General features: G+C 44.7%; 1 protein-coding gene across 23 annotated transcripts in view; it reads right to left on the bottom strand.

The window, feature by feature from the left end:
* The window catches only part of MICAL3 (microtubule associated monooxygenase, calponin and LIM domain containing 3), a 250,936-nt gene that overhangs the window by 127,171 nt on the left and 97,730 nt on the right, over nucleotides 1-26,035 (bottom strand). For all 23 annotated transcript variants that reach the window (XR_006288634.1, XR_006288637.1, XM_043539986.1 and 20 more), the window contains 9 exons: nucleotides 18,935-19,036; nucleotides 18,081-18,236; nucleotides 17,231-17,331; nucleotides 15,048-15,305; nucleotides 14,312-14,427; nucleotides 8,549-8,675; nucleotides 6,932-7,025; nucleotides 5,429-5,576; nucleotides 3,724-3,920 (listed from right to left, as the gene is read on the bottom strand). Coding sequence is in view for 21 of the 23 variants with exons in the window: in XM_043539986.1 (XP_043395921.1) it covers nucleotides 3,724-3,920; nucleotides 5,429-5,576; nucleotides 6,932-7,025; nucleotides 8,549-8,675; nucleotides 14,312-14,427; nucleotides 15,048-15,305; nucleotides 17,231-17,331; nucleotides 18,081-18,236; nucleotides 18,935-19,036 (1,299 nt within the window). In the remaining 2 variants the exon portion in view is untranslated. The remainder of the gene's footprint in view (nucleotides 1-3,723; nucleotides 3,921-5,428; nucleotides 5,577-6,931; nucleotides 7,026-8,548; nucleotides 8,676-14,311; nucleotides 14,428-15,047; nucleotides 15,306-17,230; nucleotides 17,332-18,080; nucleotides 18,237-18,934; nucleotides 19,037-26,035) is intronic.

The following is a 26,035-nucleotide window of genomic DNA, read 5'->3' as shown; positions in this document are numbered from 1 at the left end:
AACTCTCTACAGGCAGTGAAGGCCTCTGTACTGACAGTGGTCCTGATGTATGACAAATCATAGGAATCTCTTGTGAGGGGGACACATTGTGACATGAAGGTATGTATCTTGAAGGTCAAGGTCGCAAAATATTCTCCTGGCTCCAGGGACGGAACAATAGCTGCGAGCGTTACCATCTTGAATTTCTGTATCTTGACAAAGGTATTCAGCATCCTGAGATCTATAATTGGCCTCCACTTGTCCTCCTTTTTGGGAATGAGGAAGTACTTGAAGTAAAATCCGCTTCCTCTGTACTGAGTGGGAACTGGTTCCATGGGTCCTAAGTGGAGGAGGGAGAGAGCCTTTTGTCTTAAGAGCAGCTTGTGAGATGCGTCCTGAAAAGAGATGGAAAAGGTGGGTGGTAGGGAGATATGGAGTGAAAATGGATCAAGTAGCCAATGTAAACCTCCAAGACTCATCTGTCAAAGGTAATCTGCTCCCATGAGCTGCAGAAATGGAAGAGATGATCCCCCAAAATTGGGAGGATGCAGTGGGCAGGGTGGTACAACATCAGATACAGATCATAGGGGCATAGGTGGCTCTTGACTGAGGCATCAAAACAAACACTTTGTAGATGACGTCTGCTGTGTTGATCCAGGTGCAGTGATGGAGAACTTTCCTCTCTGTATTCTGAGTTACTTTTTAAGTGGCTCCGATGCTCTATGGTAGGTGGGAAACTGGGCTGGGCAGGATCTCTGAGTTTGAGAGAGACTAAATCTCTGCTTATTTGCAGGAGTACACACTCCCAGCAAACAAAGGATTGCCCTGGCATCCTTCAGCGAATATAGGGAGCCAGCAGTGGATTCGCTGAATAATCTGAGACCGAAGGGTAGGTTCTTTATGTGTTCTGGACTTTGTGCGGAAAACCTATGGACTGTACCCACAGGGCTCAATGCATGACTACAACTGTGGAGACAGAGCAGACTGCTGTGTCAAAAGTTTGCAAAGTTGTCCTTGCACGAAGCTGTCCCTCTGCAATGAGGGCCTGAAATTGTTCCCTCTGCTCTTGTGGGAGGTGTTCAATAAAGAATTAAATTTTAAACATTTAATATGATTATGGTGCCAGAATCACCTGGTAATTAGCAATTCTGAATTGCAAGGTGGCAAATTAGTGTCTTTTGACCAAAAAGATCTAAGAGCTTTTGGTCTTTATCAAGTGGTGTAGTCTTGGAATGGTATTGTCTGTTGTGTATCTTTACTGTATCCATAACTAAGGAGTTGGGGCAGGATGGGAAAATAATAATTCTGAATCTCTAGCTGTAATGTACTACTTTGTGTCTGCCCTCTTAGCTTGGCTGTGGTGGGGATCTGCCAATTGGCCTTGGCAGTTTCTAACAAGGTCCTAACTATCTGTACTGAAGATGTTGTGTGAAGAATGTCCAGCAACTTATGCTGAGTCTCTTGGACTTCTTCCAGTGGGATATGAAGAGTGCCTGCCACACTCTTCATCAAATCCTGAAATTGTTTGAAGTCATCTACCATAAATGGAGAGGGCAAAACAATAACTTCATCCAGGGAGGAGGAGTAGGGGTACTGTGGGGTAGCCTGTGGGGGGAGGGGGGGTAGCCTGCTAATTAGCTCTCCTTTCTTGCTCCTCAAACATCTCCTCCTGTGTGGGGATTGCTGTGGGGGAATGGACAGAATCTGACAGCGCTGATGCTGGCATTCCCCTGATTATACCAAGGAGGGTGCTGACAGGCCAAGATCATTACAGCCTTGATGTATCCCTTGATGGAGCAGGTTCAGGAGACGGTGGTCTAGGCAGGTAATTAGGAGAGTCCTGAACAGAAATGTAAGAGCCTGAAGAGCTCTTATCTGCATTATCAAATGGAGGAGTAGATGAAAGAGTTGTAAATTTGTCTCGCTGTAAGCATGGGCACCAGGGAATCAGGCAGTACCAGTGATAGCAAAGTACCAGAGACAGTAGAGGTTGTGGTATTTGGGGTCTGACTAAGCTCAATAAAGGAGACTCCAGTTGATCGGAGACAAACAAATCCCTGGAAAACCTGAACTTCTGTGGTACTGGGAGCAGTTGTGTGGGAACCTGGTGGGCTGCAGACACAGAGGCCTTCAGTACCAAGGAAGGTGCACGAGGCACCAACATGCTGGACTGTCAGTTGAGGTATCAAAGATGCTGTCAATGCTGCAGAAGGTAATGAATTCTTTAGTGCAGTTTCCCTGGAATCTTTACCAGCTTGTTCATGTTTCGATGGTACCAAAAGCTTCAGTACTGATCGGTAGATACCATGTGATTTAGACACATTTAGCTTGAGGACTGATTTTTAGAGCTCTTGGTACTGAGACTGCTTGAAGCCTTCACAGAAATCTTTGAGGGGTGCAGAGTCTTTGATACAGTGGATCTCTTCAAAGTATATTCTTTCTGAGTAGACTTAGAACTCCTCTTGGTGGAAATCTTTTCCATGCTGCTTGCAAGTCTCCCCGAGGCTGATGGGGCACTATGGCTATTTGGAGGCTGCTGTATGAGGTGGGGGTCTCTGGGCCTGGATCCAAAGCTGGACAAAAGGAGTACTTCATCATAAGGAAACAAAGTTTAATCTCCCTATCTCTCAGGGTGGCCCTTAAAACTCATACAGATTTTGCACTTTGAGGGCACACGCCCTGATGCAGTGGGTACAGCAGGAATGGCTGTCATTAACTGGGAAGGACTCCTGGCAAGTGAGACATTTGAAGCCTGGGAATGTAGATAAAAACAGTCTTCTTCAAACGGAGAAGTGGGGGGGATTACCCTACACAGAGGGTGGGGGTGGAGGTAGGAGGCAAAAGCCTCAGCCAAACAGGAAAAAGGAATTCCCCCTCCCCCCCCCCCCCAAAAAAAACATACCAACTAAATAAAGAATTAAAAAAACAACAACTACAATTAGAAAAATAAAAGATTAAATAGTCACGAGTAATCCTACGTTTTAGTCACGGGTATTTAATAAAAGTCACGGACAGGTCACAGGCAGTAAACAAAAATTTACTATATACCCCTAACTAAAACTTGGGTGGGGGCGCCACGGGTACTGGGGAGGGGGCAGTGGTGCACGGCCAGGGACCCCCGTTGGTGCTGGGGAGGGGCGGGGGGTTGGCAGACTCCCTACCCACCTCTGCGTGTTGCTGCAGCTCCTAGACGGCGGAGGGGCCAGGAGGCTCCGTGCACTGCTCCCGCCACAAATGCTGGCTGCACAGCTCTCATTGGCTGGGAACCAGAGCCCCCAGGTCCCTCCACCTAGGAGAAGCTTCAGGGCCATGCCAGGGAGCCCCACCCCAGCCTGAGCCCTCTCCCACACACCCAAACTGCTGCTGCTGGCCCAGGGCCTGCCCGGCTCGGGTATCCGCTGAGCCACCACCGGCCACTGCAGAAGTCACGGAATCAGTGACTTCCGTGACAGACTCACAGCCTTAGTCATGAGTAGGCAGATAACCGTGAGCATTACGAACACTCCGTCTCTGGCCAAAGTGGTTGAGAAAGAACTGAGAATGCTTTGTCTGTTGCAACTCTTGGTGTGAGGCATGAGTGTAGCTAGGGTGCATGTCTAGACCAAATGAGCACTGCTGCCAAAAGTCTTCAATTGAAGGCACATGCGCACTGGAAGTGGACATCGTGGTAGGGACACGATGCACAGAAGAACATGAATACTGCCACCATCACCAAATCTAACACACTTGTTCTGAGTCCCTTACCACTGGAAGGAATGGAATCCTTGAACATCTCATAGAACTGTGTGAGGTACATCACCATGGACAACTTGTCTGGCTCCCCAACAGATGCCATGTCCTTTCCAGTCATGATAGGAGAGATTCCAAACTCCTTTTCAGCAATGTCAAATGCCAGCTGGTTATTCTTCTCCACATTACGTTCATCCAGAGAATCAAAGTCTCTACAAGGGGGAGAAGAGAAAAGCATTGAGGTAAGCAGGGCTAGTCTTCTAAAAATATTTTCAGAGACAGTCCTCTCCAGTGGCAACATTGAAACTGCAGAGTGCCCCCCTTCTTTCAATAATTCTGCCATCATACTTTTCATGTTACAGTGATTATATTACTCTGCCTGTTAATGATGAACTGTGAAACAGATGCATTGTTTTGTCCATTCACTGCCCTGCCTTATTATCTCTAAAGACGACCTAAACTTCTCTTCATAGAGGATTTTTTGCTTTGATTATTATTACATCTTCACTTCCCTCTTTGCTGCAGTATTCTCCGAAGAGGCAGACTCTCGTTCCCCTGTTACTTGGAAGCACATCAAGTTGTCCTTCAGATCACCATTTCTCTTGATTGATCCATATACAGATCTCACATCTTTCCCTCTCCAGTGCGATTTTCCTACACTTTTACAATAGTCATTGCTGTACTTCCACTTCTGCCCAATTTGTAAGGCTTTTTAAACATGGTGCCTCAGACTGAGTATAGAATTCGAACCAGCGACCGACAGAATGGAATATTTACGTAGTTACTTTGCTTGCTTTACATTTCTTTTAAATACACCTTCAGCATGTTGCATTACAGTATTTATCTTTAATAATGTCCCATGGCAAACCTGAAATCATTTCAGACTTTCATTATAATAATATCACCTACCTTTTATATAGCACTTTTCATGAATAGATCTCCAAGCCCTTTACAAAGGAGGCCCGTATCATAATCCCCTATTTACAGATGGGAGGCAGAAGGAGGGGAAGTGACTTGCCCAAAGTCACCCAGCAGTCCAGTAGCAGAGCAGAGCAGAACCCAGGTCTCCTGAATCACAGTCCAGCACTCCACCCACTAGGCCACAGTCTTCACTATGGAACTTCTGCCTTGCCAATATTTTCCCATTCTATGATTTGTGCACTTTTTAATATTGCTCCCCACACTACTAGCTGGAATGGCTTCTCCCACTTATTCACAGAACAGGTTACTGCACAAGCAGCAGGAGTGCAATCTTCCCTACACTGTGTCTATTCAGACCAGGAGACCCCTCCTCTCGGATTGAAAAAGTATTTAAAGGCCATCTGAAGAAGCTACTAACAAGGGGGCTACTTATAAAGGCGATGTGGACATTTGTCTGCCATGAATTAAACTGAAGCCATCAACTATTTCTAACTAATCGCACATAGACAGTAATGAGTTTTAGTCACTAACAACTTGGAACAGATAGAAGATAAAATTATGGTGCATGTAGCCTGGTACTCACCAAGCCATTATAACCCTCTCCCCCACAGGTGAATCGCTCTAGACTTTACTGAATCTAGTTTAATTGTCTTCAGTCCTTTTCCCCCCATATCACAACTGTACTGTATTTTAACACTATTCTCTAAACAATTTGCAAACCCCTCCTCATATATTGGTTGCTAATCTGACTAACAGTCTCTCCAGTCACTGTGTTCTAGTCAAGCAATCAATCACTTACATCAAGTCAGGACGGTATCTGTGGATAATAGCACACAAGGCTAGGCCACTCTTCCATGACATTGTGAGATCTGTTACATTCACACCAGCATACCCATCAGTCTGCCTTTGGCACCAACCAAGCAATTTACTGGAACGAGCTACAGACTCTGAAACAAACATAACATTTTTAGTCAACTGTAATGTATTAATCTTTCACTCATGAGAATTCCAAGTACATCTCAAGTAGTATATATTTATAGGGATCACTCACCCATTGAAATGCAGCCACCTCTGGGGTGAAACAGCATGTTTCCTGCATCAGGAACACTATACAACAGTTTTTTGGGGGGAGGAAGTGACTAATAATGTGATACATAGTTCACACTGGGGGGAGAATTTTAGTTTGCTAAAGAGTAATTACCCAAGCTGTAATTTGGACAGATCACTCTGGCTCTTGTGAATATCCCAGGAAATTTTAAATGACCAAAAGTGGTCAAGGTCTTGATTTAAGTCAGATCCAAAAGATAGCATTCCTTGTAGCACAGTGCTCCCTAATCCCCTGGTATATTGTTTCAGATAGAACTGCTGTCAACACCTTTCTGCAACAGTTGCATTTACTTTGAAGGTCTTCCATCAAATCACTGACCATCCTGACCTTGTTTAGCTATGAGATGTGACAAGATTATAGCCAAGGGTGGCATCACTGCAGGCCAAAGAACAAATCAGAAGACCCTACGCAACTGTACATCAGTGGGAGGAAGGTACAGTAACAAAACAGGCAGACTTGAATGAACCAGTATTCCAAGAGACACCAAAAACACCACTCAGACATCCAAAGGCGTTATATGGCTGGGAAAGGTTCAGCAAACCTTGGGTTATGGTTTGACCAGACAACTATTCCAATTCTTAGTGTAAGGCATTTAATTCCTAGAATACATGCCGTGCACTGGCTCAGTAATTAGACTCCATAATGCTAAGATAGGGGACCCTGTAGCAGTGATTCCCTTATGACAAGTAGAGCTGCTATATTACGAGGAAAATTCAAGTAAAGTAATTGATTTATTTAGTCAAACTAAGAGATAAGATTTCAAAAAGGAGAAAGCTTGAGTGTGGATGGGAATCTACAAAAAGATTTCTCTTTTTCCCGTTCATTTTCTACTTTTCCATTATTATTTTTATCTGTACTTAAGAGTTTTTGGCTTCACTGCCAAATCAAGTAAAGGGCTGGTTTTTCACACTTGAAATAAGGACTCCACTACAGGATCAAGGAGGTGACCAAAAATCCTTTTGGAAACAAATGTTTAGAAATCTGGAAGTACACTGTAATAAGGGAAATTGAGGTAAAGCTAACATGTTTAAGTTTTAATTATGTTTGAAAGTTTAATTGCATTTGAAAAGTCAAGCTTCTGAGCCAAGAATTAATGAGACACTTTTCGAAACAGAAGGGGACCTCTCTGTATATCTGATGCACTGACCCAGCTCTGGAAGAGCACAACAGAGTGAAACAACAGCTGGGACCCACCATTCCGGGTCAGCTTTGGTGTCCTGGAGTTCACCAAGTTCTCTATTTCCAGGTGAATGTCTTTCAGGTCTCCTGTATCATACAAGTGGCGCACCTGTAAGAATGCAAAGGGTTAGAAATGGCCAAAAAGAATAATCTCTCTCATCAAAAGCCAATATGGCAGAAGAAGTCTCCTCAGGCCAGAACTACTGCCCTGGCACACTAAATTCCCTTTCTAAAAACAAGCCACATGCACACGCAAGGAACATGGCCCCCTTAAGCCAAGAAGGGGATGATTATATAAAAAGTTATTTTATGACATATTCGTAGGGTGACCAGATGTCCCGATTTTATAGGGACAGTCCTGATATTTTTCTTACATAGGCTCCTAGTACCCCCCACCCCGTCCCGATTTTTCATACTTGCTATCTGGTCACCTACACGTTTCGCACAGTAGACAATTCCCAAAAACCACAGAACCCCAAGCAACAGCTCTTAATATACATCCAGTGGCTGCACGTTGGTGCCTATACTGAGATAGAGGCTAAATTATTATAAAGGAAATACAAAAAATATATCGTCAGCATGGCTGAAACTGCCAAAATTCAGAGAAGTTCAGAGCTACAACTGAAATGATTGTGAACAGTGTTTAGAGACTTCTACAATATCTAGTCAAAAGGGACATGGGTACAGTACAATGGTTTAAGCCTGATGGATATTTCTGGTTTTTGCCACTGTCAATTCCCTAAATACTCAGAGGCATGGGGGTTCTCAACCTTTTTTGAATCAAATCCCCCCTTAACCTTTTTTTTTTTTTTTTTTTTTTAAAAACTTGGATTCCCCGTTCTTCTCCACCCCCCGGTCCCCTTTAAAATACAGAGAAGGATTCTGCCACCTAGCCAGAGACGTTTGAGAGCGTGCCCACCCTTCACTCAACTTGGACACCAGTGGCTCGTGCCCAGGGACTGTGCCTGGGGGTTGAGCGCAAGCCAATCCAGCACTCACCTGGAGTGCAGGCAGGGAACAGTGCCTGGCACTGGAGGGCGGGGAAGGGTAGGGTGCCCTCTAGCACTATGCATGCACGCAGCATACAGGACACTGGAGTGCAGGGTAGGGTGCTGCCTGGCACTATGAGCATAGGCAGCATTGAAGGCACTGAGATGCAAGCAATGGTGGCTCCTGTCCCACAGGGCAGGGCCTGGCTCTATCCTGGCCCAGTGTGGAGGGGGAGAGGGGAGGGTGTTGGAGAGCAAGCCCACCCCACACCCACCCTAGTCAGCAGCTCTTGTCATGCGGGCCTGGGCCCAGGTTCCTGCTCTGGCCTGCTCACTCTCACTGTTTGGAGGAGCTCCCCACAGCATGATGTGTGCATCTGTGCACAGGTGAGGCCCTCTCCCCACCACACACTACCCCCTTCTGGCCATGGCAATGCCACTTGCTCAAGTTTGGCCTAGCCACCCCTCCATCATGACAGAGCAGTGGGGGGCCAAATGTGAGTGAGTGGCATTGCAACCTGGCATTTGTTTATGGCTTGCTGTGCTGTCCCCCCACCCCCAGTTGAGAACCTCTGATACAGACCAATGGCTACACGAAGAGGACACAGATCCCATGCTGTCGAAGGAATTGCCAGCCAGTTACCTGGTTTGGCCGCAGGAAGTTGACGTTGATATTGGGATACCGGGTGACAGGATCGATGCTGTACTGGCTGAAGTTTTTACTCACATTCTCAGGGGTGGTCTGAGGCAGCAGCCTGTAAATGCTTTCCCTGAGAGAAAAATACTAACGTCATAAGAGCAAGTAGGAGAAAGAGATACATCACCACTACCACCACCTTCAAAGTCAAGACCCTCATGAACTCTGAGGGTTAGGTTCCAGAGTAGCAGCCGTGTTAGTCTGTATTCGCAAAAAGAAGAGGAGGACTTGTGGCACCTTAGAGACGAACAAATTTATTTGAGCATAAGCTTTCGTGAGCTACAGCTCACTTCATCAGATGCATTGAAGTAGCTCACGAAAGCTTATGCTCAAATTTGTTCGTCTCTAAGGTGCCACAAGTACTCCTTTTCTTTCTGAGGGTTAGAACACTCAAATTCGCAAACCTACCCCTTCAGATATGAAACAAAATTCAGTACTTAAGCATCTAAACAGTTTATATTTTAATTCAGCAGGAATCAGGAAGGTGGGAAGAATAGAATGAGACGGACAATACTGAAAATATACTGCCATTATATAAATCAATAGTATGCCTTCGCCTGGAATTCTGTTTTCAGCTCTGGTCACCCCATCTCAAAAGAGACAATAGAAATAAAGGACAGGTTTCAGAGTAGCAGCTGTGTTAGTCTGTATTCGCAAAAATTAAAGGAGTACTTGTGGCACCTTAGAGACGAACAAATTTATTTGAGCATAAGCTTTCGTGAGCTACAGCTCACTTCATTGGATGCATTCAGTGGAAAATACAGTGGGGAGATTTATATACAGAGAGAACATGAAACAATGGGTGTTACCATACACACTGTAAGGAGAGTGATCACTTAAGGTGAGCTATTACCAGCAAAAGGGGGGGGGGCGGAAAGAGAGAAAAACCTTTTGTAGTGATAATGAAGGTGGGCCATTTCCAGCAGTTGACAAGAACGTCTGAGGAACAGTGGGGGGTGGGGGTGGTGGAATAAACATGGGGAAAATAGTTTTACTTTGCATAATGACCCATCCACTCCCAGTCTCTTTTCAACTTCAGGAGAAGTTAATTGTACCCCGTTTGCAAATTAATTCCAATTCAGCAGTCTCGTTGGAGTCTGTTTTTGAAGTTTTTTTGTTGAAGAATTGCAACTTTTAGGTCTGTAATAGAGTGACCAAAAAGAGACTGAAGTGTTCTCCATCTGGTTTTTGAATGTTATAATTCTTGACGTCTGATTTGTGTCCATTTATTCTTTTACATAGAGACTGTCCAGTTTGACCAATGTACACAGCAGAGGGGCATTGCTGGCACATAATGGCATATATCACATTGGTAGATCCACAGGTGAACAAACCTCTGATAGTGTGGCTGATGTGATTAGGCCCTATGATGGTGTCCCCTGAATAGATATGTGGACACAGTTGGCAACGGGCTTTGTTGCAAGGATAGGTTCCTGGGTTAGTGGTTCTGTTGCGTGGTGTGTGGTTACTGGTGAGCATTTGCTTCAGGTTGGGGGGCTGTCTGTAAGCAAGGACTGGCCTGTCTCCCAAGATCTGTGAGAGTGATGGGTCGTCCTTCAGGAGAGGTTCTAGATCCTTGATGATGCATTGGAGAGGTTTTAGTTGGGGGCTGAAGGTGATGGCTAGTGGCGTTCTGTTTATTTTCTTTGTTGGGCCTGTCCTGTAGTAGGTGACTTCTGGGTACTCTTCGGGCTCTGTCAGTCTGTTTCTTCACTTCAGCAGATGGGTATTGTAGTTGTAAGAATGCTTGATAGAGATCTTGTCGGTGTTTGTCTCTGTCTGTGGTGTGGTCTGGATGAAAGCTGGAGGCATGCAGGTAGGAATAGCGGTCAGTAGGTTTCCGGTATAGGGTGGTGTTTATGTGACCATCGCTTATTAGCACGATAGTGTCCAGGAAGTGGATGACACCTTGTGCTACATTGATGACATCTTCATCTGGACCCATGGAAAAGAAGCCCTTGAGGAATTCCACCATGATTTCAACAACTTCCATCCCACCATCAACCTCAGCCTGGACCCGTCCACACAAGAGATCCACCCTATACTGGAAACCTACTGACCGCTATGCCTACCTACATGCCTCCAGCTTGCATCCAGACCACACCACACGATCCATTGTCTACAGCCAAGCTCTACGATACAACCGCATTTGCTCCTACCCCTCAGACAGAGACAAACACCGACAAGATCTCTATCAAGCATTCTTACAACTACAATACCCACCTGCTGAAGTGAAGAAACAGACTGACAGAGCCAGAAGAGTACCCAGAAGTCACCTACTACAGGACAGGCCCAACAAAGAAAATAACAGAACCCCACTAGCCATCACCTTCAGCCCCCAACTAAAACCTCTCCAACGCATCATCAAGGATCTACAACCTCTCCTGAAGGATGACCCATCACTCTCACAGATCTTGGGAGACAGCCCCCCAACCTGAAGCAAATACTCACCAGCAACCACACACCACACAACAGAACCACTAACCCAGGAACCTATCCTTGCAACAAAGCCCGTTGCCAACTGTGTCCACATATCTATTCAGGGGACACCATCATAGGGCCTAATCACATCAGCCACACTATCAGAGGCTCGTTCACCTGCACATCTACCAATGTGATATATGCCATCATGTGCCAGCAACGCCCCTCTGCCATGTACATTGGCCAAACCGGACAGTCTCTACGTAAAAGAATAAATGGACACAAATCGGACGTCAAGAATTATAACATTCAAAAACCAGTTGGAGAACACGTCGATCTCTTTGGTCACTCTATTACAGACCTAAAAGTTGCAATTCTTAAAAAAAAAAAAAAAAACACTTCAAAAACAGACTCCAACGAGAGACTGCTGAATTGGAATTAATTTGCAAACTGGATACAATTAACTTAAGCTTGAATAGATACTGGGAGTGGATGGGTCATTACACAAAGTAAAACTATTTCCCCTTGTTTATTCCCCCACCTCCACCGGTATGGTAACACCCATTGTTTCATGTTCTCTATGTATATAAATCTCCCCACTGTATTTTCCACTAAATGCATCCAATGAAGTGAGCTGTAGCTCACAAAAGCTTATGCTCAAATAAATTTGTTTGTCTCTAAGGTACCACAAGTACTCCTTTTCTTTTTAATAGATATAAGCAGTCCAGAAACAGACAAAAAAAAATTAAATGCAAGGAGAGAATTCCATATAAGTGCTAGAAATGATTGGGACATGATAGATAGAGAGGAGACATGACAAAGGCATACAAAATAATAAATAATATGGACAAGTTAAATCATATGCTCCTATTTAATCTCTCGTAAGAAAGAACAAGATGACAGAATAAAATAAAAGCAAGCAAAATTAAAACTGAAAATGAAATTTTTTCCTCAGTGCATAATTAACTTGTGGAACTCACTGACACAAGGTGGTATTGATGTCAAGAGGTTAATTGTAATAAAAAAGTATTAAATATTTAATATGGATCATGAGAGCTTCTACAATTATATCAGATAGGATAAAAATATTAAGAATATAAACCTGTGTGAAAGATGGCATAAGCCAGCCTCTAACTGTCAGGGGTTACTAAGAAGCTTGTCCTGTGGATATGATGATATTCTATAACAAGGGTCAGCAAACTTCAGCACGCAGCCCATCGGGGTAATCCTCTGGCGGGCCGCCAGACATTTTGTTTACATTGACTGTCCACAGGCACGGCCCCCTGCAGCTCCCAGTGGCCACAGTTGGCTGTTCCCGGCCAATGGGAACTGCAGGAAGTGGTGCGGGCTGCAGGGACGTGCTGGCTGCTGCTTCCCGCAGTTCCCATTGGTTGGGAACGGTGAACCGCGGCCACTGAGAGCTGTGCAGGGGACAGGAGGGCAGTGCCTGCAGACGGTCAACGTAAACAAAATGTCTCGCAGCCCGCCAGAGGATTACCCTGATGGGCCACGTGTCGAAAGCTGCCGACCTGTTCTATAATCATCCAGGATTTCTTTCAATTGGTTCTTGCCAATGTCAGACACAACACTAAATTAGAGGGACCCAGAGTGGACAAAATTCATGAGTTAATACACATGTTGCTAGTTTGGGAATTTCTTTCCATTTTATAGTCAAATTGTTAAAGTGGACATTTTGCACCTATTCCTTTAATTAGTTTCCTAATTAATTTCCTATTAATTGTTAGTAGAAATTCAGATTTAACAGAGGTTTTTCTACTAAATTTCATTTTTAAAACACTCATCTATGATGAGGACAAGTTCAGGGCCTCATTAACATCCTTACTGTGAGAACAGCACAAACTCAAACACAAAATTGATAAGCTATATGCACAATCAACACCGCCATCTGAAATACCAAACTTCCACACGTCAAGAAAGCTGAAATGGTTTGACCAAGCTGTACTCCTACATTGGGACCCTAAAGTCCTGTGTGTATTAAAAAAGAAGTTCAAAATAATTTTGGGTTGAAAGTCTAGGGAACTTTTCATGGTCAAAATCAAAGCAATCTTTGAAGAAACTTTAATGACACTAACTTTTTCTTAATAAAAATAAAATTTTGGCCTCTGATACTACAAGCACTTATTCACATCATTAATTTTAACACGTGCATAAAGTTATGTACCTCTTTAAGTGATGTACCTCAACATAGCAGTTTTTTAAAAATTCAAATAAGATACCCTACCAACAGTGGAATTTTAAAAATGCTATAGTGATATTTAAAACCTCCAGCATTTATAATTTAGTTCATTATAAATTTTAATCTAACCAAGCAATTGCACAAGTTTTCAAATTAGTGTTACAATGCCTGAGCTTGATTTAAATCAGTGAGTTTTAGAGGGGTTTATTTATTTATTTTTTTAAAGAAAATCCAGTGATTTAAGTTATTCCACCCTGGATGGACCTCTTGTTTGATCTGTAAAGGCAATTCCTATGCTGTTATGTCACTTTGAACACCACACACACACAAACAAATGAGAGAGAGAGAGAAATGCACAAGCAATAGATTCAATGTGAAAATAAGACAGTGAATGTACAGGTCGAGTATGGAATTAAATATAAACCATTATCTCCAAATTAAGAAAAACAAAAAAAACCCCAAAACAGAGAAAACATTTTCAAGGTAATTGGAATTAGCATCTATTTCTGTCTCCCGGCTATTTCAAAGGCATCTATCGCCTTGGCATCTAAGTCTTTCCTCACCTAGACTGCATAGTTAAGGCTTAGAGCACTAAATCAGACTCACTTTCTCCACCCAATACAATCCCAGCAACCACCAAGAAAATATTTTCCTTTCCCTAATCTGCTTTTAACCAACAGAGAGTAGCAACAACACACTTTGGTCGCTATTCTGTTCCTCTCTGAATAGATTCCACTGGACCTGTGGTGCCCAGAGCAGGCAAGTTACAGCCGAGCACCAGTGTGCATGTGTGTGATCCCGATCTCCACGTGGTGGTGCTTCTGGCCAGTTCCCTCACCTTCTTGGGAAATCTTTCCCTTAATCAAACCACTCCAATGGGCAGCCTCCAGGAACATTAAAGACACAAGGTTTGCTCCCTCCACCCCACTCTGGGTGCACATCTGTAACAGGACAAGGAATTGGAGTGGATGATCAGAAGAGTGAACCTTCTGAGCACAATAACTTTTCCACCTACCTCTGCCCCCAAATCATTCTGTATTCAGATCAGAATTCACAACTAGACTCATTTCCCCACAATAACCCACCATTACCTCTCTGCGAGGACCTCCAAAGGGCTAGTTCCCTGAGACCAGCTTCGTACCATCCAAGCAGAATCCATGGCAGCCAGAAAGCCCCTGGCTATTCCAGTTCCCATCGGCCAGAATGGCTAGATGTAATAGGTCACCAAAAAAAAAAAAAAAAAAAAAAAAAAAAGGACAGGAAAGGGGGAAGAAAAGGAAATTAAAAATGGTACCAAGAACATATTTAGAGGGCAGCCTGCTCGGATATTATAACTCAGAGATTAACTTGAGACACTGGCTACCACTGGGCTAGTGGAGGCCAAATGCATGGTGAACTGGCTGTGAGCTAATCCACAGCTAGTGTTTCATTATTCCCTACAATGACTCAGCCTGGAGCTGCTAAGAGCCTCTCTTAAAAAACAGATATTTCAAACTAACTACAATATGTTAATTATTAAGTGTCCTAGCCTAGGACACAGCATAGCCTCCTCAGGGATTCTAGCAGCCACAACAAGGAGCAGGTAGAACAGATGCAATTTCAGCAGGTCTCTCACAGTGAGCTTCCTTTGCAAGGTCATTGCTATGCTGAATACTCACTGTTTTCCCAATTTTCCTTCCCTCGGCCCCTCCCACTCTATTATATAAAACAGCAGTTGCCTTCCTCATGATAAAATGCTCATAGCACAAAGGGAAAATTGCATTCATTTCAGGGGAGTGATCACTTCCATTCATGGCTCACACAGCAAGTAAGCTGTTTAACTCCTACCTCCAACAGACTGTCCCCAACCAGTGCCACAAGCAGCTGATGGCCATTCTGCTCTCGCACCATTGCTGCATTCTCTGATGCGTACATACATGTGAAGTCAAACATGGCCACATCAGGCTGCCCATAGTGATTGATGGCAAAGTCCAGTGATGGCAGCTGCTGATTGGTAGAAAAGTCAGCTGCTTCCCTGGCATAGTTGAGCAACGCCTCCTGGTCCACATTCTCCCGTGAGAGTAACAGCTCTGTGTCCGCATAGTCCTACCAAAAGAGAGAAGAGTCCAAGTAGAACAGCCACGTGGGAACAGGGAATTTTAAGTTTGGTATCTGCAGACAACTGTAGGTTCTGAGACTCCTCTGAATCCACTGATTTAGGATCTTTCCCTAAATTATTTCATGATCACTAGTGTCTAGGCCTCTAAGAGAAAAAAATGTTTCTATCTCTTCTTCTTGGAAAGAGCCTTGACAACCCTGCTGGCATTTCTGAGCATACCAACAGGCAATATGGTCACTCCAGAGGTGTGAAAGTGTATAAGTGGACAGTGCCAGCAAGTGCAGTGTTTGGTGGGTGCTTAGCATGCACGCTACAAATGGAAAGCCTATATGCTAAAGCTGGCAACAGTATCTTGGCCATGAATAATCTGTTGGGTCACTTCCAAAAGATACAGTCAACAACAGACGCTATAGCTTCATTAAGTTGTATAACTATGGCCTTTTGAGGATTGTTTCTGAAGGAGCTTCATGGTTACTATGTCACCTGCTAAATTTAATTTATTTTTACTTTTTGAGTACTTAAATGCCCTTTCTATTCCATCTTTAAAGGGAGTGAACTTCAGAGCTTAGCTATATAGATCTAAAAATCACACCAACACAAAAAACTGAAGTGAAGATTAAGAGCTTGTCTACACAGAGCAGCAATGCAGACTACAAAGGAGTGATTTCTAAAGCACATTGTGTCACGCACTAACTGGTCCATGTAGATCCAGCTGGTGCACATTAAAAGCTCCCTAATACACTTCAACATAGCACTGTTTAACACAGTACTATGTTAAAGTGCACTATGGAACTTTTACTCCATACCAGCAGGTCTTCGTTGGCCAGTTACTACATTACAGGTTAGTCGCTTTAGAAATCACCCCCGCTCCCAATCCCCAGCCCGTAGTACGCATTACCTCACTGGGTAGACGTGCCCTCAGTGAAAGCATCCAGCTGAAGTCCTGTGAACCTCACTATAAGGGAAGCACGTCTGGGTTTAGGTCTCGATTAAAACAAGTTTAGTGTGTGCCAGCTGAGGGCATCTGAGCAAAACAATTAACATACAATATTTTTACATGTTTCTTTGGACTAAGGTTTGAAATCTGATATCCAGGATTCCCCTAATATATTATTATTTCAAATCATGTTCTTCTGAGTCAGATTGACATACCCCATATTACATAACGGACCCAAACCACTAGCTGGCCAGTTAGCAAAAACAACTGATTGGAGAATGCTAAATTCTTGGTGATTAATATGCAGCTGTCTTGCCATAACTATAGAAGGCAGTTCTAAGGTACAGCTTGGTTCTGTATATTGTCAGAACAGACTAAACGGTGGAGCCCAGCTGTTTACAAATCAAGTGTAAATGAAATGTTAGCCCATTGGTGTATATGGTAGTTAATTTAAACTGTGCACTTCCCTACACGCTCTGTTTTCAGACAAAAGATGCAAGATCTAGAGCCCTACTTATTTCTTTAGGACCAAAACTGATCTCTGTCAATATGAGTAATGGGTAAACTCCATCACAAGTTCTCTTCACACGCTCCCAGCTCTTTCACCTCCACCAAACAAGACGGAGTCACTGAAGGAGTCTATGGGCCTTGCAGGACATTTAAACTTGCTATGTCTAGAAGCCCCAGTTCTGAAGGGGGATGTGAATGAGTGCAGAGCAGAGCACGTAATCCTTTTCTAAGGACTCAATCTGCTTCCTCTAACAGGGCGCTAGTCACATACCTGCCTTAAAAATCCTGCAGGCCATGTCCTAAAAGAGGCCTACCTCAAAACATTGAAGAGAAGTCAATATGCCCGGGTATACATTAAACAATCATTTAATTCCCTTCAAAAATATACTCCCTTCTCCCAAGGTGCCAAGGCCAGATTGTTTCATACATCTAATACGGAGATATTTGGGAGAATGTAATACGCACATGCAGTATCACCCCTTTGTCCAGCAAACTCTGCTTTTTGGCAGTCATGACGAAGTAGTGAGTGTCATCTTTGTAGTAGACAATATTCTCCAAGTCAATACCTATGACAGAAAAAAGGATGGAGTAATACAAAGTCGGTTGTATGTTATATGTAGTACAAGAGCTCACAGCATCACTTGGAAGAGCTCTGGCTCAGCCTTCCTCACTCATGCGAAGGTGTGCCTGTGCACAGAGAATGTCTGATAGTGCATGAGACTCACCCACGCCCCTAAATGTAATGGAGGGCCCTGCCAAAATCCCCCAAAGCCATGGGAAGATCCAACCTACACCAGACTGAAATTACATCGGCTGGTAACCCTTACAACAGAGAGAATTATTATATGGCTGCACTGAGCACTTTATTCACATGCTTTCAAGGGGTTTCAAAAATTGAACCTTTAGATACACAGCGATACCTCTCTCCCACCCTAGTGGCCCTGACCTTGTTTTGACATTCCTAAGCTTGACTTCAGAGGAGTGGGAGAGAGAGGGAAAACATGGCATCCGAGTTCCTCCATGGAGTGCTGGGAGGTCTTACCACATGTCCAAAAGTTAAAAAGCACCGCCCTCCAGTTACAAGCTACAATGACAAGCAGCTGAAGAACAAGCTGGAACAAATCAGTTGAGGAAGTGGGAGACAATCAGACAGGAAGGACAGACAGACAAGCCCTTCTTGGATCAAGGGCTACGATACTCAGTCATTCATTGGTGAAAAAAAAAAAAAAAGCAGCTTAAGGAGACAACTAGTATAAAAAAATTGGTAAGTACATAAACTCCTTCACCTTGAGATACTTGGTCATTGTTCACAAACCTGTGGCTTCTCGCAGATCCTGGAAGAACTTCTGGTTAAATATGAAGGCCACACCACTGATCTCCTCCACTTTGGCTTCGGCTGTGGTGTTGCGATTGATGAAGTTTGCTGTGATAGCAATTGCCAGCTTACCACGGAACTCCTTCCGGCGAAACCCTAGGGATGGGGTAGAGCAGAGATCATGAAATACAGCTCAAGTCCAGAGAAGACTCAGCCTGATACAAAGCAAACCTCTAAATATATGACAGAAGGGGTCAGATACTACAGACACTTCTTTACAGGGGAAACAACAAAATCCTCTCTTGCAAATTGCTTCACCTGGAAAATTACATTTGGATCTTTGAGGAAAAAAGAAAATGTCTGACTATAATGAAATGACTCCGCTCTATCCCAGACAATGCAATGGCTCTTAAAGCAATGTTTTAAAATTCATTCCCAACCACCCCATTTATATGCCTAATAATTCCCCACCTTATCTCAGAAGCAAGAGGTGCTGCAAGTGCAAGATTAGTCCACATTAAAAAAAAAAATCTAGAAAATGTAGAGAATCTGAAAGTAATCAAGCCCAATACACCTGCTGCTTTGCTTGTAGAGGAAGATGAAGAGAATGGAAGAGGAAGTGGTGGTACAAGTGGCCAACTGGATTCCTGAGGGCTGAAGGGGAGCTTGTTTCTCCTCTGTCACATCTTTACAGACTTTTTAAGTGCTGAATATTTGGAAAGAGACTGGAGTGCAGCTCATACAGAGAATTTTTTTTGTTCAGCTCTGCTATGACCATTTAAAATAGAGACAATTTCACTGCTAAGCATGTGTTGTGGAAAACTCTCCATTGTGGACACATCAGGAGCCATTACCTTCTAAAGTGTTCCTCCTGCCATCTCCTCCAATGACCACTTCAAATTCGTACTCTGACACCGGGTGTGTTTTTGGGTGGACCTGTGCACGCCAGCCTATCCCTGTAGATAAACCCTCAGTTAATAATGTACTAGGCATATCTACATTCACAGACATTTTTTAAAAAGCGAACACAGGAATCACCTCTCACTTCCTACACAAACCATTTCTCACATCCCTGGTTTGGGAGGCTACACAGTTGATACCCTAAGAGGTGGTGTTAGCATCTTTTCAGGACCATTATGGTATGCCTGACTGCATCTGGAAAACACTTGCAGTAGTAAGATCTAAGCCTAGTGTACACATTGGGTTCCCTTTCAGTGAAACAAACAGCCAGAATCTATCCAAAGCTTTTAGACAAATAGGGATTAATAGAACTAGGACATAAAGGATAACGGTATACTAGAGAGATCATTGTAAGGCTCTCTGCATTACAAGACTGAAAAAGACTTTGCCCAATAGATTCAAAGTCCAACTTCTCATACGTTACATGATCGGTTTGGCCAGTAACAAGATTGCCAACAACATCCATGGCAAGTGTGCAGGGAAAATGAACTAAATAGCCAGAACGCATGCAATGCAAATGGCTGCTGTTACAAAAAATTTCTACAGTATTGTAGGCACAATGGGCCAAAATTCCGCAGGAACTCTTGTAAACTGTAGCATTTTGTTCATTTCAGTTGAATACATTAAGCACTTTTAGTTTTGTAAAGTGAAGAAAGGAAGGTTAAGTTACTTATCCTTATAGTAACTGGAATTCTTCGAGTGCTGGCCCGTATGGGTATTTGCTGGGAGTTTGCATGCGCTCCCTGTGTTTGGGTCTCAAAATTCTTCAATAGCTCTGTCAGTCCAGGTCTGTGTCCTTCAGTTCCTCATGCCCTCATTTGGGAGCACAAGGGACAGTGTGGACTGACCCCCTCCTGTTCCTACTCTACCACGAATCCAAAGAGGATCTGAGCAGAGGGGAAGGGGGGCAGGATGCGCCCTCAGGACCATACAGCTTGAAGAACTCCAGTGACTATATGGTAAGTAACTTTCCTTTCTTCAAGAGCTGGTTCCTGTAGATATTCACTGTGGGTGACTCCGGGGCAGTGATTGAGGAGGTGCTCTGCACCACAGTTCGAAAGATCACTGAACCAAAGGAAGCATCCACAGTGGAGGCTTGCACGAGGGCACAGTGCTGGCTAACCATGTGAATGGAGCCCCAAGTTGTCACTCTGTAGGTATTCCCTTCCTTATATGGAAGCCATTAAGGCAGCTTGAGCTCTGGTAAAATGAGCCTTGACAGACTAAGCAGGAGGGGTTCTGCCAGCTCAAAGCAGAAGAGGATGGAGTTGGAAATCCATTCAGAGCATCTTTGGGAAAATACTGCCTCTCCTTTCCATCCTCTCAGCAAAGGAGACAAATAAACCTCTGAGATCGTCTAACGGGCCTTAGCCTGTCCAGGTAGAAGTCCAGATCTCTGTGTACATCTAGGGTCTCCTGTCCTCCTCATTATTGTGAGGTCTCAGGTAAAATACAAGAAGGTAAACCTTCTGGTTCAAGGGAAAATCAGGCGGAATCATGAGGACAAACTTGGGATGCAATCTCAGGGATACTTTGTCTCTGTGAAAGACTGTATAAGGTGGGTCCACCACCAGGGACCCAAGTTCACCCGCTCTCTTGGCTGAGGTGATAGCTATTAGGAATGCCACCTCCATCAATAAGTGTAAGAAGGAACAAGATGCCAAAAGGTTCAAATGGCAGGTTCATAAGCGCCAGCAGTATCTGGTTCACATCCTAAGCAGGCATAAATTTTGAAACTGGTGGGAAGTTTCTGACAATGCCTTTTAACAACTTTACTGTTATGGGGTGGGTGAAAACCGACAGCTCTTTACCAAAGAATGAGAGACACTGATAGCCGCTAAGCGTACCCACAGTGAACTGATGGATAGGCCTGATGACCTAAAGGAGAGGAGGCAGTCCAAGATAAGAGGAATTCTGGACTTCTTCAAAGGGAAATGATGTTCTGGCATCATAGGGAGAACCGCTTCCATTTGGAAGCATAACACTTTCTTGTTGAGGGCTTCCTGCTATTGAGAAGGATGGATTGGACCTCCTCCAAGCAAGATCTGTGTAAGTCTGCTGTCCATCCAATAACCAATCTGCCAGATGGAGAGGTGTGGGGGGTGGGATGGTTGGGAATGCTTCTGATCTGTGGCAGGCTGGGAGACAACTTCAGGTGAATGCATGGGCGGGAGGCCATCTGCCCAGCTGTGGTGAACCAAAACGGTCATGACCACCGTGTCACTATCAAAATCACTGTTGCCTTGTCGCACTTGATCTTTCAGAGGACGTGAGGTAGGAGGGGAATGGGAGGGAAAGTATACTTCAGCAGGTCTGACCATTGCACTGGGAAGGCATCCCCTCTGGAGTCCTGCCCCTGTGAGTCTTGAGAGCAATAGGTTGGGCACTTTCTGTTTCCATTGGTTGCAACAAGCTCCCATGATGGGAATCCCCACTGGCAAAAAAATCTGCTGGACTAACGACAAGTGGTGCTTCCCCTTGTGAAAATGTCTATGGTGTTTGCAAGGGAGTTCATTACTCCTGGTAGGTACACTGCATAGAGGGTAATCTGATGCTGTATGCACCAGTTCCAGAGTTTGACTGCTTCTCTGCAGAGTGGGGCAGACCTTGCTCCCCCATTTGTTTGCATAATAAACAGCGGCCCTGTTGTCTGACCTGACCAGACCATCAGTGGACCGGATGAAGGGCAGGAACCTCTTACACTCTGTGTACTGCCCGAAGCTCAAGAACATTGACACAGAGTGTGGAATCTTGCAGAATCCAGGAACCCCGAGCTGCATGGTTGTCCAGATCCATTCCTCAGCCCAGTAGAGAGGAATCCCTAACAAGTGTCTTTGTGGGTGGCACAGGAACAAAAGGAACACCACACAAACATTGCCCCTCTTTTCCCACTAGGTGAGTGATATCAGGACACTGAGAAAATGAGACTTTTGTCTAGGGGTCTCTGCTTCCTCAGCCAAGCGTGGAGACCGTGAAGGTGGAGCCTTGCAAAGGGGATCAAAGTAAATGCATGCAGCCAGGTGACCTAGCAAGATGAAGTAAGACTGGACTGATGTCTGAGGGCTGAGACGAAGGTGAATAATGAGGTCTATCTTTGCAAGGAATCTGTCCTGTGGTAAATAGGTTCTGGCTGCAATAGAGTCTAGATTTGCTCCAGTAAATTTTGTAGTTGTTGTGGGTGTTAAAGTGAACTTTCCTGGATTTACCTGGAGTCCCAATGAGCGACTCAAGTTGAGTAAGGAGATGAGTGCTATCTGCGCCTTGTAATACAATCCTTCTGTGAGCAGCCAGTAATGTAGGCAGGGAAATATAGAGTTGTGCTGCCACCTCTGCCATGACTTTTGTATAAACCCTTGGGGCTGCTGAAAGGGCAAAGGGGAGAATCATGTATTGGAATGCACTAACCTCACTGTGAAATGCAGCCATCTCCTGTGCGCTGGGTGGATGTCAATATGCAAACAGGTGTCCTTCAAATCAGGAGCTGCAAACCAGTCACCTTCATTCAAGGAGTGAATTATAGCAGACAGGGTAGACATCCTGAATCTGGAGTAGCAGATGATGATGTCCAGTTGCCTGAGGTCCAGGATGGCCTCCAACATGCTTTCTTTTTGGGGATTAGGTTGTATTTGAAGTAAAGGCCCTTCCCCTTGTGATGAGGGGGTACAAGCTCTATAGCCCCTAGCTGAATTAGAGAGTTCAGCTTTTGACCGAGAATCCTCTCATGACAGGGGTCTCTGAACTGGGGCAGATTTTCAAGAGGGTGGGACAACAGGAATTTGATTACGTACCCAGTTGCAACGTTGTCTGAGACCAATTTGTCTAATGTTATAAGCTGCCACACAAGAAGAAAACAGGTCAGGGGAAAACAATGAAAGGGGGAATGGAGACTGGTTGTGCCTGGACTGGCTGATGGCTCTCAAACGTCCCATCAAAATGTCTTGGTAGGTGTTTGAGTCTGGAGAGGGGATGGTTGTGGTATGAGGTGTCTGTCATGCTGCACCCTCTGACATCTTTTCAGGAGTTCATAGGCCCTCTAGTGGTAGAACAGCTATGGGGTTGGCTGGTATCTTTGTAGCGGCAACTTAGAAAATTTATCTGTGAAGAGCAAGGGTGTATATTCCCAAAGAGTAGAAGGTGGCACAAGAACCCTTAAGGGAAAGAAGCAACTCAGTTTTCTCCCTAAATAGGTTGTTATCCTCAAAACAGAATTTACAAATCTGTGAATCTCTATGGCCAGAAAGGACCATTGTGATGATCTAGTCTGACGTTCTGTATAAGACAGGCCATAGAACTTCCCCAAAACAATTCCTACAGCATATATTTCAGGAAAATATCCAATCTTGATTTAAAAATTTCCAGCGACGGAGAATCCACCACAATCCTTGCTAAGTTATTCCAATGATTAATAACTCTCACTCTTAAAAATTTAGATCTTATTTTCTGTCCGAATTTTTCTATTTTCAACTTTCAGCCATTGAATCACGTTATACTTTTCTCTGCTAGGATGATGGACCCATCATCAAGTATTTGTTCCCCTCGTAGGTACTTATAGACTGATCGAGTCATCTTTTAACCTTCTCTTTCTTAAGATAAATAGATTCAGTTCCTTGAGTCTATCACTATCTGGCAAGTTTCCTAATCTTTTAATCATTCCCCTGGCTCATCTCTGAACTCTCTCCAATTTATCAAACATCAGCTGGATCTCTTTGGGGAACTCCAATGACTGCAACCAAGAGATCTGCCTCATGACTACCAAGGTCACCATGGCACAGGAAGCCAGGTCCACTGCATCAAGTGGCACCTGAAGGGACAATCTAGCTACCAGCTTCCCTTCATCTAGGGATAGCTTGGAATTGAGACCTATAGTCCTGCAATACCTTATTGACAAACTCTGACAGCTTGTTGTAGTTGATGAAGTCATACTTTGCCATGACTGCCTGCTAGTTCACAATGTGGAATAGTAGGCTGGCTGAAGAAAAGTTCTTTCTGATGAAGAGATCCAGTCTCTTGGAATCCTTGTCCAAAGGAGTGGACCTGGGTTGATGTAGTCTGTTCCGCACCATGACTGCTTGGACAATCAGAGAGTTCAGCTTAGGGTGTGAAAAAAGTACTTCTCCTGGAGAGGAAACAAAATATTTCTTTTCAGTTCTCTCAGAGGTCGGGGAACAGGTGACTGGTGTGTACCAAATGTCCTTAGCAGGCTCTAAAATGGGCTTATTAATAGCGAGAGTCACCTTGGAAGGATCTGTGTACTGGAGAATATCCAGAAGTTTGTGTAGGATCCTGAAGCCTCTTCTAGTGGAATCTGGAGGGTTTCACAGATCCTCCTCAGAAGTTCCTGGTACTGCCTGTAGTCCTCTGGAGGGGAGAGAGAGGGTGGTGCCATTGCTTCATCTGAAGAAGATGATGACGCTGTTGGAGGATCTAGCGGTACTGACAGGTCCAGTTGTTCTTGTTCCTCCATATGATCCTGGGAGTTGAGGCTCCTCTCTTGGAGGTAATTTCTGCCAAAAGTGATGCCCCCAGCTCCTCAGTCTGAGGCTCAATAGCATGGATTCCAAGAGCTCCAGTATCGCCAGTGTGTAAGCTCATATACAGTTACAGAAGCAGGTCCCACGGGGGGGTACCATTGGTCCCTAGCTGCATAGTATAGGTCATGGGAATGTGGGGCCTCTGGAAACCACCTGGACCAATGTCCTATGTCTGGACCATTGGGAGAACCGGTGGTATCACCTCCTGTTCATCTGCGGAGTAACAGTCATCCAACACGGTAGGTGGGTCTGTTGGTACCATCTGTCTTATGGCAGGATGGTCAAAGGTATACCTCAGCGAGTAGCGTCCCAACAGTGTTGAAGCATCCATGGCCCAGCTAGCACATGGGACCAGTGAACAACATGGGAACAGTGCAGTGATGTCTCGGACTAGAACCGAGTCCTATTGTTTCGGCAACTCAGGATCTGTGTAAATTGCCAGGTCCTCAAGAACGCTGTAATGAGGTTTGTAGGAAGGAGAACTGGCCAGATACTTCAGTATAGGTTGGTGTCCTGAGGTGGGGTTGGGCACAGATCTCGGTGTGGTGTGGTGGGCGAGTTCTCCTTCCTATCCTTACACACCTTTGTGGAGGTTTAGTGCCAGAAGCACCTGGCCCGGGCTCCCTGTGAGCTCTGGGTGAACCCACTCTGGGGCACGGAGTCTCACCTGGTATCAAGGGTGGGGAAAAAGGCAGTCCATTTCTTGGTGGTCTTATGCAGTGATTTTTCTCTTTCTATAGCTGTTTCTCCTTTCCTCTTCATATCTTCGTTTCATGGAGTTCTTGGGGCTGCTGCAGGATTCTGAGCTGGAAAATGCTGTTGCTAGTAAGATACTGCCCAGAGGCTCTGACCAATGAGAGGGAGAGCAGAAGGGTCCCAGATCTGCCAGGGGCCTCATGGAGGGCTCCATTAGACATCTGCAGTCTAAATTCCAGAGACTGCCTAGTGCCAAGGGGAAAGGAGTAGCAGGTCTCACACTCTGATGAAATGTGTGATCCCCTAGGCAACTCTCAAGAGGGTCACTCACTGGGAAGTCCTGAAGGCAGGCCAGGGTGGACTTGAAGCCCAGAATCTCGGTTACACTAAATGCCCTGGGAGAACAATGGAGGGCAGGGCAGGGCAGGGCAGACCCCCCCGCCCCCATCCCCACTAACTATGACTAAACTACTATCTATCTGTCAGGGCTCATTCTACCAGAACTCAAGCTCAAGGAATCCCCCCCTCTGAGATCGACAGAGCAACCTCAGGCTTCATTTCCACGGCTACCAAGTACTATGCCCTTATGCAAGCCATGGCTGTGCGGGCTTCCTTTGTTTCAGCAATCCTGCATACTGGTGCAGAGCACCTTCTTATACCTGCCTCCTCAATAATCACTGCTTGGGAGTCACCTACAGTAAATACCCATGGAGACCAGCATTCAAAGAAGAAGGAAGGTTACTTATACCTTATAGTAGCTAGAGAATC

This window comes from Chelonia mydas, chromosome 1 (assembly GCF_015237465.2).
Source record: "Chelonia mydas isolate rCheMyd1 chromosome 1, rCheMyd1.pri.v2, whole genome shotgun sequence".
Lineage (NCBI taxonomy): Eukaryota > Metazoa > Chordata > Testudines > Cheloniidae > Chelonia > Chelonia mydas.
The sequence above is the reverse complement of the archived record's forward strand: the minus strand, read 5'-3'. Positions and strand labels throughout refer to the sequence as shown.